Genomic DNA, 12110 nt, shown 5'->3' with positions numbered 1-12110 from the left:
CGGTAGAACCAAGCATCCTCCAATCTGGCATTTAGAGACGATTCTACACTAATATGATAATTACACAAAGGTAACATATATAAAGCTGCTCACCATCAAATGAGTAAAAAAGTCGAAAGTTTAAAAGAGTGGTTTTAAATCAAAAAGTAATTATGTTGAGAAACCTACGAAAATTCAGAAATTTGTATTTTTTTCTTTTTAGTAACCTTGTCCGAGAAAATCATCCAAAATTAGAAAAAAAAACACAGAGAAATTACGTTTTTAATATACGTCCCAGAAGTTTTATCCTAATGAATCAAGTCATTACTTAAAAATAAAATATCTTAAATTTGTGGATTGGTTTATGAAGTTTAAATTCACACATTTACATCTACACCCATTAAATTCACCCAAAGTAGCTTAGTGAACTTTTTTTTTGGGTCACTAATTTTTAAAATGCATTTATTGACAACAGGAGTATACATTAATGATTATGAACAATAACAAAAACTTGCTAACTACTGTCATGCTTAAGGGGTAGCTTAGAAGGTTAAACTTACGAGAAATTTAGAGAGATCGTGAAAATTTAAATACCGTAAATGTATTCGAAAAGAACAAAATTTATTGCATACAATACATAAAACAATGAAAGGCTGCATCAAAAAATATTTTTTAACTTTTTTTTTTCATAAAAGCATGGTTGCAACAAAAGGGGAGAATTCGTATTTAATATGATAATGTCGATAAAGCAGAGTTCTTAAGACAAATTATTAAGTATTTTTGTAAATTTATTATTTGTTTTATTTAATTCCAATTAATTTAAAAAAATTATGCTACGACTTCCAATTAATTGATTTAATGATTTAAATCTAATATTTAAAATTACTTTATTAAACAAAAGAAAAAAAGGGCCATGAATTCCTAATAAGCTGCTTGATCGTTGAACTTAAACAATTGCATGCGCATTTGCTGAAAATGGATGCTTTTAAAATGGAATCAAATGAAAAAATAAATACCATAAAAATATAAAGCTGACCTCATCATTAACTTTCGAGCTCCTTCCAAATCAACACTATAGTTTCAATTTTTGGGAAAGCATGTAAAAGTAATATAAATATATATAAGTTTAAATAAGTCAACAAATTATTTATTATCCTAATTCTCATAAATAATTAATATTTTAATTATCATTACGAAAAAAGATTGTTTTTTTAATGGTTTCATTGTTCAATCTTATAAAATGGGCTTGAAGATTCCTCAAGCCGGTGGTCAGAGGTGCTTTTTGTGCCATTTCATAGTTGCTTCAAGGTTGTTGCTAGTTTTCAGAAACTAGATACAACTCTGATGATTACCATCGCAATAATGGTAAGAGGTACAACAGTTAAAATTGCAATCACCCTTCTATAGTTGTAAATATCATTCACTAGCCCACACACAGTTCTAAGTAATAATAAATAGTCGATCATTCCTTGCATCAATTATGTTGAAGGAGAAGTAGCGAATGCTTTACTTATTTGTAGTTCTACCTCATGTATAATTTTTCAACATAGTATTTAGTTTTTTACTTTTTTTAGCACTGATGTTGCAGGTAACTGTTTGGATATTTTTAAGCATGGCAAGTAAAAACTGAATAGTAATTCAAGTACTCGGTAGTCAAATAACATACATATCTAGGTTTAATCTTATCAGGTTTTCTTACAAAAAGAGACTACTAAGAGAATGGGAAAATCAGTTGCTATAAACAAAGTCGAAGAGATCATTTTCTCTAATTGCATTTAAGGAATTCTTTAATTTCATTTGCAGCCATAAAAAAATATTTTAAATAGAAATAATCTTAAGCAACGGTAAATAATGGAGAAGTTTTTTTTTTAGAGCTGTAGCCTTACGCATAATTTGTTAGCCTACAAAACAAATAGCCCATCCGCTCCTGGCTTCAAGCTCTTGTTTATGTCATCCACGCAATATTTGTAATAAAAATTATCATCATAAATCAAAAGTGTGTAAGTGATTAGAAACTAGTTCAGTCAAAATGCTAGTTAGAACTTATGTTTACCTATCTTTATTAAATATAAATCTTAGACAATTCATTTTAATTTCATAACTATCACAAAATATCAAGTGGCAACGAGAATTAGTAATTTAAGCTGAAAACTTCCGTTTATACAACACATTGCAGACCATATTGACATAAGCAAGCTCTGAAATTAGACAAAATTATAGGTAACCTTTCTGGTAAACTCCTAGATATTAATGAATTATTTTTTTGCTTTTTACATCCACAAAATTTATTATTATTTTATAGAAATTAAATAATTTTTTAATGCGTTGAAACTAAATATTAATCATTTAGTTTTGAGCTTTAAGGATCCTAAAATTATCCCAGAATAATATCTTAAAAACAATAAAACTTGAATTATATTTTTAAAGTATTGGTCATCAGCAAAATAAGGTAAATGATAACATTTCTGAAATAAAAAGTCTCATTAGAAAATCATTAATACTCAAATTTAATTAAAAACTCAAAACAGAATTATAAAGACATCAATTTAAAACAAAAAAAAATCAGGAAATTGGAATGTAAATTTAAATAAACATGCCAATTATTCAATAAATGAATCTGCCCAACACCAAAACAACAAATTTGTCAACATATAAATTTGATTTAAAAATATTAAAAGGAATGGATGGTTTGTTAAGATCCCTTTATAGAACACCGATCTTTCTCGAATAATTCAGCAATTTTGTATGATGAAACACAAATAAAAACAAACCTTAATAAATAAGAAGGAAGATATATTTTCACGTGTGCAAACTATGCGATTTAAGAGAGAATAAACACCAATTTAGAAAACTAATTCACCAATATTCAGGAATACGAAAAACAAACTTTATGACCTATTCTTTTAACGAAAGATCATTAGTTCTTGAAAAAGCAATGACAAAAAGTAGTCAAAACTACTAAAGTAGTCAAAAAGTAGGTCAAAACCTAATAAAATACGAAATAAACTATCAGCTTGCAAGTTACAAAAACTAGCTCACAAACAATTGTAACGCAACAGTCATTGGATATGTCGGTCAGGATTAAGTTTTGAGCTACATGTACGAGGGTCGTTTGAAAAGTCCGTGCAAAAATAAAAACTACTTAATTTTTTGGGGTAAACCTTTTTTATTTTTCAACATAGTCACCTTTTAGGCTTATACACTTCGTCCAACGCTGCTCTAGTTTGTTGATCCCTTCCGAATAATAGGATTTGTCCAAGTCTGAAAAATAGCCATTCGTTTCTGCAATCACCTCCTCGTTTGAATAGAATCTTTTTCCCGCCAGCCATTTCTTCATATTGGGGAACAAATAGTAGTCCGAGGGAGCCAAGTCTGAAGAATAGGGGGGATGTGAAACGAGTTGGAACCCTATTTCCATTAATTTTGCGACCACAACTGCTGAGGTGTGAGCTGGTGCGTTGTCGTGATGGAAAAGGACTTTTTTGTGGGCCAATCGTGGGCGTTTTTCTTGCAGCTCGGTTTTCAAACGGTCCAATAACGATGAATAATATGCACCTGTAATAGTTTTACCCTTTTCCAGATAGTCGATGAGGATTATTCCTTGCGAATCCCAAAAGACAGTCGCCATAATCTTTCCGGCCGAAGGAACGGTCTTCGCCTTTTTTGGCGCAGATTCCCCCTTGGTAACCCATTGTTTACGAGTAGATTGTTCTTTGGTCTCAGGAGTGTAGTGATGTATCCATGTTTCATCCACAGTGACGAAACGACGCTTAAAGTCCTGCGGATTCTTCTGGAACAGCTTCAAACCGTCCTTGCAACACTTCACACGATTTCGTTTTTGGTCAAGCGTGAGCAATCGCGGCACCCATCTTGCGGATAGCTTTGTCATGTCCAAATGTTGATGCAAAATATTATGTACCCGTTCATTCAAGATGCCCACAGCACTAGCAATCTCACGCACCTTCACTCTTCTGTCATCCATCACCATATCATGGATTTTATCAATGATTTCTGGAGTAGTAACCTCAACAGGGCGTCCAGAACGTTCAGCGTCACTTGTGCCCCATATGGCCATTCCGAAAATTTTGAAACCACTTATAAACTGTTCTAGTCGAATGTGCAGAGTCACCATAATGTTTATCAAGCTTCTCTTTAGTCTCCTGAGGCGTTTTGCCTTTCATAAAGTAGTGTTTAATCAACACACGAAATCCTTTTTCGTCCATTTTTTGAAAATCACTCGACTTCCTCGATTCAAACGAATGCCAAACACAAAGAAATAGACCGATCTGGCTGAAACTTGGTGTGTGTTCTTCCAAGAGATGCTACTAACTAAACATAACCTCGATATGCGCCAGTGGTGCTATCTCTATGACTTTGCACGGACTTTTCAAACGACCCTCGTATGTACAGCTAGTTTTAGATGTAACATAAATTAGGATTTTTCTACTATACTGAGTGCATATATACAAATAATCCAGCTACGGAAACAGAAATCGACAAAATATAAAGGAGCATATGCCTTCTTATTTTCAAGTTTGGTGAGAATTTCTAGTATCCAACTTTTACCTTGAACCTAGGATAGCTATGAATAACCTAGGATATTTCCTGCATCCATGAATAAAATAGTAAATATTGGGACACATGTAGCATGTGGCACATTGATTGGCATTTAAATGACTAATACTTATTATATGATTCTCCATATTTGGAAATATCACAAGGTCTTGGAACCAAATTTTTACTTTTTCTTATACACTATGTACTTTCAGAAAAATTAAAACTTTTGCTCCATCGTGACTAAATGTTTGTCACTATTCAATCAAAAATCAATCCTACGAAATGTACTTGTAAGATCGGTATCTAATCAGGCGGAATAAGCTGGATTAAGCAAAGGAAGATAAAGCAGATGGATAAAGCGTTTTTTGAGGAGACGAATGGATAATTACGACAATGTTGATGTTTTGTGGAAGTTACATACCCTAATTGGACAGGACCCGCATTCGTCTGGCGGGCTATCGAGTCGTCGCTGATCAAAGCCCTTGTCATTGACTCAGTCGAGTTAAGGCCGCCTTCTTGCTGTAAGCGTAGAACACACAAAACAACACCCGCAAACCATTACAATTCACAAAAAAAAAAAAAAATTATTACAAAAAAAGTCATAGACAATCAAATCCCTTTTTCATCTTAATTACTTATTCACTTTAAGACAAAACGTTTTTCCACACCTAGGACACAACATATGCATTTGTAAAAAAACATGTATTTTCTTTAAATAATATCTTGATGATAAGTTAACAAATTTGTCATATACTATAGACAATTATGAGGCATTAACTGTACCAAGGTCGAACTAGTCCCCAAAAACTCATAGAAAGTCATTGCGACTGCTATGAAATATTCTCATATTGAACTTTCGTCTGAGTGAAGAAAAACAAAAGATTTTTTGAATGTGAAAAATACAAAATTTTTGAAATTATAATTTCAGTTTTGTACTCAAACTTTAAGCTGCCATATACTAATTGTTAGGACTTGCAAATTAGGCTAACAAAAGCAATTAGCTGATTACTTGTTGTCCAGAGGGCGCAAGGCATTAGGTCTGCGAGTGTCCGTAAAACCTTCAATCGAACCATCAGATGACGTCTTTTTAAAATGTTACGAATTACAAAACTAAATGAATTTACTTGTACGATTCTAATTGTCACAATAAGTAGTTTTCAAACTGAAAATGATTATTATGTAGTTAAATAACTTTCTAATTATTTGAAGCACCCACGCATTTATTTATATGAAAAAGAAGAGAAAGAGATAAGCAGGTAAACAAATAATTAGAATTCCGAAAGCAAAATTATGTTTACATAAATGCCTTCCAGTATATATACAAAATATATACAATATACGAGGTGTGTTCAAAAAGTAACGGGAATTTTCGTTTTTTGAAAAAAATATTTATTTATTCATCTACATTAATATTGTCGCCTTCAAAGTAGTCCCCTTCGCATACAATACACTTGTGCCAGCGCTTTTTCCAATCCTCGAAACACTTCTGAAACTCGATCTTTGTGATAGCTTTCAGCTCTTTCAGCGATTCGCTTTTAATGTCATCTATGCTTGTAAAACGACGGCCTTTTAATGTTCTCTTTATGTTTGGAAATAGAAAAAAAGTCACATGGAGCCATATCTGGCGAATATGGAGGCTGGGGCATCGTTAAAGTTTTGTTTTTGGCCAAAAATTCACGAACAAGCAATGAAGTGTGAGCAGGTGCATTATCGTGGTGCAAAATCCATGAATTGTTTTGCCACAAATCCGGGCGTTTTTTTCGGATTGCTTCACGCAAACGGCGTTGAACTTGTAGGTAGTACTCCTTATTGATTGTTTGACCTTGTGGCAAGAATTCATGATGCACTATGCCATTAAAATCGAAGAACACAGTGAGCATAACCTTCACATTCGACCGCACTTGTCGAGCCTTTTTCGGTCTTGGCGATCCAGAATGCCTCCACTGGGACGATTGAGCCTTAGTTTCGACATCATATCCATAAACCCATGTTTCGTCACCTGTTATAACACGTTTCAGTAGATCCGCATCGTTGTCGACTTCATTGAGTGACTCTTGAGCAACTTCCATTCTCCGCTGTTTTTGTTCGAAATTCAACAATTTTGGAACAAATTTTGCTGCCACACGTTTCATACCCAAAACATCCGAAAAAATTTCATGGCATGAGCCAATTGATATGGCAACATCATCAGCGACTTCTCTGATTGTGATTCGGCGATCGTTCATAACCATTTCTTTCACTTTTTTCACGTTTTCATCGGTTGTTGATGTGCTTGGACGTCCAGGTCGTTCGTCATCTTCAACGTTTTCGCGGCCATCTTGGAAACGCTTATACCACTCGTAAATCCTTGTTTTACTCATAGCAGACTCACCATATGCCTTTATTAACATTTCACACACTTTATTTCATTTTTTACGCAAAATTTAATACAAATTCTTTGATCCATTTTTTTTAACAAACAAAAATCGCCAAGCTCGAAAAACACGTCTAACCTTAACGGCTGCCACTTAAGAAGTAAACAATGAATATTACTGAAAATTTTATCGTACTTCAGGGGCATGTGTACCAACATAATAAAAAAAAAAAATTTACAATCAGACTCTCCAAACCCGCGAAATTTAAAAATTCCCGTTACTTTTTGAACACACCTCGTACATCTAATAGATGTGCGTGTCACTTTTTAAATGTTACTTAATACTGAAAAACAAATTATTTTCACTCTATGATAATAAAGACTAAATGTTCAACACTCTTCTATTAACATCATAAATCTTAGAAAATAATTATAATGACTAGACATGTAAAATTGAACAGATCAGAATACCAGCCAAATGTGAACCTTTTTTTTAAGAATAATTATTCAAACTTTAAAATAGAAATTACAAATGTACTCCACAAGTTTGGACTGTTTATATAATTAAAATATAAGACAACTTTTTAAAATCAAACTCTCTCGAAAATGTAGTTAAATTCACAAAGTTAGATAATATCGTAGATTTTATCCATCGAAGTTCAGTTACCAAGTATAATGCGAGAAGGTTACTTAAAAATATCAACAACATACTGAATAATTTACCGCTGATGATGAATGTAAGTCTGTAACTGGTAATGAATACAACAAACATGCGTGATACGACGGACAAAAATCAACGATATAAACTTTCTTAACCATGAAGGTTTCTTAAAACAAATATAAACAACCAAAACTTGATTATTTAAAAAATTGGGATACAATTTTGCATTCTTTTTTAGTAACTGTCTAGTCATAAGAAGTATTGTGCACTGCTTTGCCACAAGTAATTCCCAATATGTATCAGTGATCATTGTAAAACACTGTCCTATAGTGGTTCTTTGTGGTTAGGCGTTATTAATTATTTTTCCTTTAAATTATCGTTGAACTGTTTTCTATATGGTATGCATAGTTTATAGACTAGATAAAGTGACAATTTTGGGTTCTACAATTTATTTGGTCATAGAAAAAGTTGAAGAAACAGTTATGTACACCTACCACTGAGATATTTTATTAATGAAAACGAATAGAGAACATAACCTGCACAATGTTGAAATAAAAATAATTCTCTATTGTGTTTCTAAGTCTTTATTTGTTGGTGAGTATCGTGAATACTCAGGATGACAAATAGAAAAGGCGAGTTATCGTGTCCCACACCCACACACCCAACTGACCACATTTTAAATCATAAGTAAAGAAAATAAAGGCGAAATATACATATAGTTTGTTTCAGAAGAACACTATTTTGGTGTGAAATGCGTTCCAAATTAATTAGATTAAAACTCTTAATTCTGCCACATTCCCATTTAAAATGCAAGTTTAATGTTTTATATAAGTACATTATTTGTTATTATTCCAAAATAAAATTCTTATAGCCAGAATACTAGTAAGCTATGTATTTATAGTACGGTGAATGAAATGTTTTTAAGTAAAAGTTACATTTTTTTCGTAAATCGCCGAGCTACCTGTTTCATCATTTCTGATTTAAAGTCAATAGTTAAATTTAAATTTTGATGTTTGAACCATTATAATTCATACGAAATAACAGACTTCTGCTGGCTGATTCAATTTAAAACACAAAGTTTAAAATTATAATAGTTTAGAGAAGAAAAAAAAAAATGGATAACCAGAGTTTTTTTTTTTTTATGTCATTTCAAATCATGCACTATCATGCAAGAATATTTGCACCAACATGCAACAAATCATTACTATTACTTACTTCAATTTAATGTCATTACAAGCAGCTTATAAAATAAAAATCCATGGCCAAATTTTTCCAAAAGAAGAATGTCACGATATTCCAAAAAATGAATATTAATAATTTCTCTCCTAAATAATAAGTTGATTACAGAAAACAGAGAAAATATAAGGAAAATTTCAATTTCTACACTAATGTAGTGCAATAAGTAAATATTACCAACACCTGCAGAATACCACCAGAAACCAGGAGCATAGAAATATCGCTTCAGAAAATATTTATTAAATTCCTAATAATAATAATAAACCAAAATTATGTATTAAAAAAATTAAAATGAATAGATAAACCACAAAATAATTAAAACAAAAATCGTTTAGTTGAGCACGATTTATGGTAATGCCCCGAGGAAGTCTTCAGCAAATCTGTATTAATTATTATTTTTTGTTTATACCACAATTGTTACACTGTAACCTATTGTTTCTTGTCAACAATTTCAAATCCTGATGTAAGGCACCGATGGTGCCCGAAACATATAGAAGATATACAAAAATAGGTCCCTCAAAGAACTTTCTCAGGCCATTGCCTGACGAAACACCAGCAATAAAAAAAAAAATTGTTTAGTTTTGGAGGATTATAATTGGTTACCCTAATTTAAGAACTTGTCCTCCTCCAGACTTGATCCATTCTTCACCAAGTAGATTCTGTTCTTCTTCTCGTTTCGGATCTGACATCTGTTGACGAGTTGTGCTACTAATGTTACCTTTACCGCCCTGTGTCTGGCAAACACACACCACACCATTGCGAAAGGATGATCTTCGAAAGGAGTAAGGAATTGGAAAACTAAGGACAAAGTAAAAGGAGTTTTTTGGATACCGCCCAGTAAGTATCTCTAAAGTGACTACAAGTTATACAAAAGAAATTTAAAAAAAAAAACTTTAAGAGACATAACGTTTTTAAAGACGATTTTAAAAGAGTCTGCTTTGTTTTTTGAAATAAATAAAACAGAAAAAATGACACAAATACAAATAAAAAATGTTAACACGTATAAGCAATAACAAACGGGGTTATTTACAAGGTATCCTTCTTACTACACGGAGAACCTCTATTAAGGCTTTGAAATGGAATTAATGAATTTCTTTTAAACATCTCGTTGTTTGTTCATGTGCTAAAAATTAATCAATAACCAATAAGGAAACAAAATTATTCATCCACCAACAGAGGTAAAAGAAAAATTAGTTAATTCTGGAACTATAATCAAATAATAAAAAAAAAAATAGCGAGTTCTGGTACATATACAGTTGCGTTAAGCGTCTATTGTAAGCAATACATTACGATACGCGGCCTTAAACCAGCGAGCCGCTTTAACGCTCTCAAAAAAATACATCTAGTGAGATATTTTACACTAAACATATATATTCTACATTCTACAAATTAGGCTGAAGAAACCGGTACTTGTAAGAAATGTAAAATTGCTGTTGTCCTACTAGTTCAAATTTTGTGCGAATTACAAATTATGGTTGATTTGGGCTTTTGATTTTCGGATTAAGTTTTTTAAAGATAACTTTATATCAAAATGTTTGAAACTTTGTCATTGCGTTAACAGAGTGATTAACTGTGAGGACTACAGTATTATACCATAGTTAATTAGAACAGAGCACTTCTGGGAGCCAAGTCCCATATTAGGCTTGAATAATATATAGAACCATAATTAAATCTACTTTCTTCACATTATTTGATCGGCCGATCAAAATGTCTGCAGAGAAAGTAATACTTTACTTTTATTGGGAACTTAATACGGAAAATAATCTTCCAAGAATCTCAAGTAATTGCTTTTTAAACAATTTAAGGAATAGTGTAAAAATATTTAATTTAATTTAATTTTATAATTTGTTTGTCCTTTTTGTTGCTACCAACTTGCAGCAAAAAATGTAAGAGATATTTGTCATATTCATTGCCGGAATGGAAAAATATGTTTAAAAACATTTCTGGACTCTTAAAATTGGACATTGAAAGCTAAATTAGCAGTAGGATCCAGGAAGAAACAAAACCTTAGCTACTGAGGTTTTTTATTAAAGTATAGAGTTTTCCAACCCGATGAACAAACCCGAAACGTAGAAAAAAGTATGTTTATACAAACCACTTCCTCTGGCAAGTATCAAAATAAGAACCCTTTAAAAATTAAAGTAAATAAATCCCGCATTTGACAAAAGTTAATAATTTATTAATTAAAAAAACTCATAGATTATAGTTTTCATTAATCCTTTATAAATTCCACCAGTTTCTAAAATAATTTTTAACAAAAAAATTACATTTATCAATTTTAACATAAATTCATAGATCTTTTTTTTAAATTTATTCAATAGTCTGCAGCAACCGTTAGTAATAGAAGAAGGAAAACAGCAAATATAAAGGAACTTTAAATTTGGAAATGCAATTAGGAACAATGTCTACACATTTTGGGTAGGAGAAGTGGGACACAAATGTGAGACATTGATGCATAAATATGTACATAAAAATAAAATAAAATGTGCAATTACATGTATAAAAATAAATAAATATAAAAACTGCAATAAATAAAAAATACACCAATAAAATCTTGACACTGGTATTACATGCTTTATAAAACACCTAATCTACTTTCAGTTAATATAAGCAGAAATCCAAACACCACTTTCGTTTATTGAATTATTATTTTATTTTAATTTTTTTTGTTTTGTTTTTTGTTTTGAAGAAAGCATAAAAAGCTACAAAAATCTGTTATTGTTATTTATTTATTGAAGTAATTCAACCTTAACGTATGTGTTTAAAACAATAATTCCTAAACCGTGGATTAATAGAAGTGATAAATTAATAAAAGATTTAAAAAATTAATATAAATGTTAAGTTACGTCCACATGTATTTCGAAATTTGTTAGTAAAAGAAAATTATTTACAAATTAGAATGAAGTTCTGCGTACGATAGTTGTTCTAAACGTCAAAAAATATAAAAAATTGAAACTCTCGTTTTCGAAACTAAATTTCAAAACAATTATTTTTAAAATATTTTTATTCCGGTACAGTTGGAGAAAAATGTAACACATAATTTAAAAAAGCTAATAAATTCAAATAAACATTCTTGAAATTCAACAATTTTAAAAATCTTAGTAAAGCGATAAAAGGAGTAGGATGAACATTTCATAAATATATATTTTGTGTGGTGAATTTTGCCATACTATTCAGAGCTGAAACTACCTAACAGTATATTTTACTAAAAGAAAAACAAACAAATTATAATTCCTGCAATAATTCCATTGCAGAATAGTAATTCAAAGTAGATATATATGTGTCAATCTTAAGTATTAATAAATATTCAATTAAAAATGAACA

The 12110-nt window shown here is 31.1% G+C and overlaps 1 protein-coding gene across 5 annotated transcripts in view; it reads right to left on the bottom strand.

The window, feature by feature from the left end:
• Nucleotides 1-12110, bottom strand: part of Vha100-1 (V-type ATPase subunit a family protein Vha100-1) — a 28304-nt gene that overhangs the window by 14042 nt on the left and 2152 nt on the right. The window contains exons 4-5 of one of the 5 annotated variants that reach the window (XM_074129407.1): nucleotides 4958-5055; nucleotides 1016-1051 (exon numbers count right to left, since the gene is read on the bottom strand). In XM_074129407.1, coding sequence (XP_073985508.1) covers nucleotides 1016-1051; nucleotides 4958-5055 — 134 coding nt within the window. Of the gene's footprint in view, nucleotides 1-1015; nucleotides 1052-4957; nucleotides 5056-9389; nucleotides 9585-12110 lie in introns of all 5 variants that reach the window. The other 4 variants (XM_074129409.1, XM_074129408.1, XM_074129410.1 and 1 more) reach the window with 4 other exon arrangements.

Source organism: Rhodnius prolixus, unplaced genomic scaffold (assembly GCF_049639745.1).
Source record: "Rhodnius prolixus isolate KJV_2025 unplaced genomic scaffold, Rpr scaffold_9, whole genome shotgun sequence".
Classification (NCBI taxonomy): Eukaryota; Metazoa; Arthropoda; class Insecta; order Hemiptera; family Reduviidae; genus Rhodnius; species Rhodnius prolixus.
This window is presented reverse-complemented; position numbering and strand designations above follow the sequence as displayed.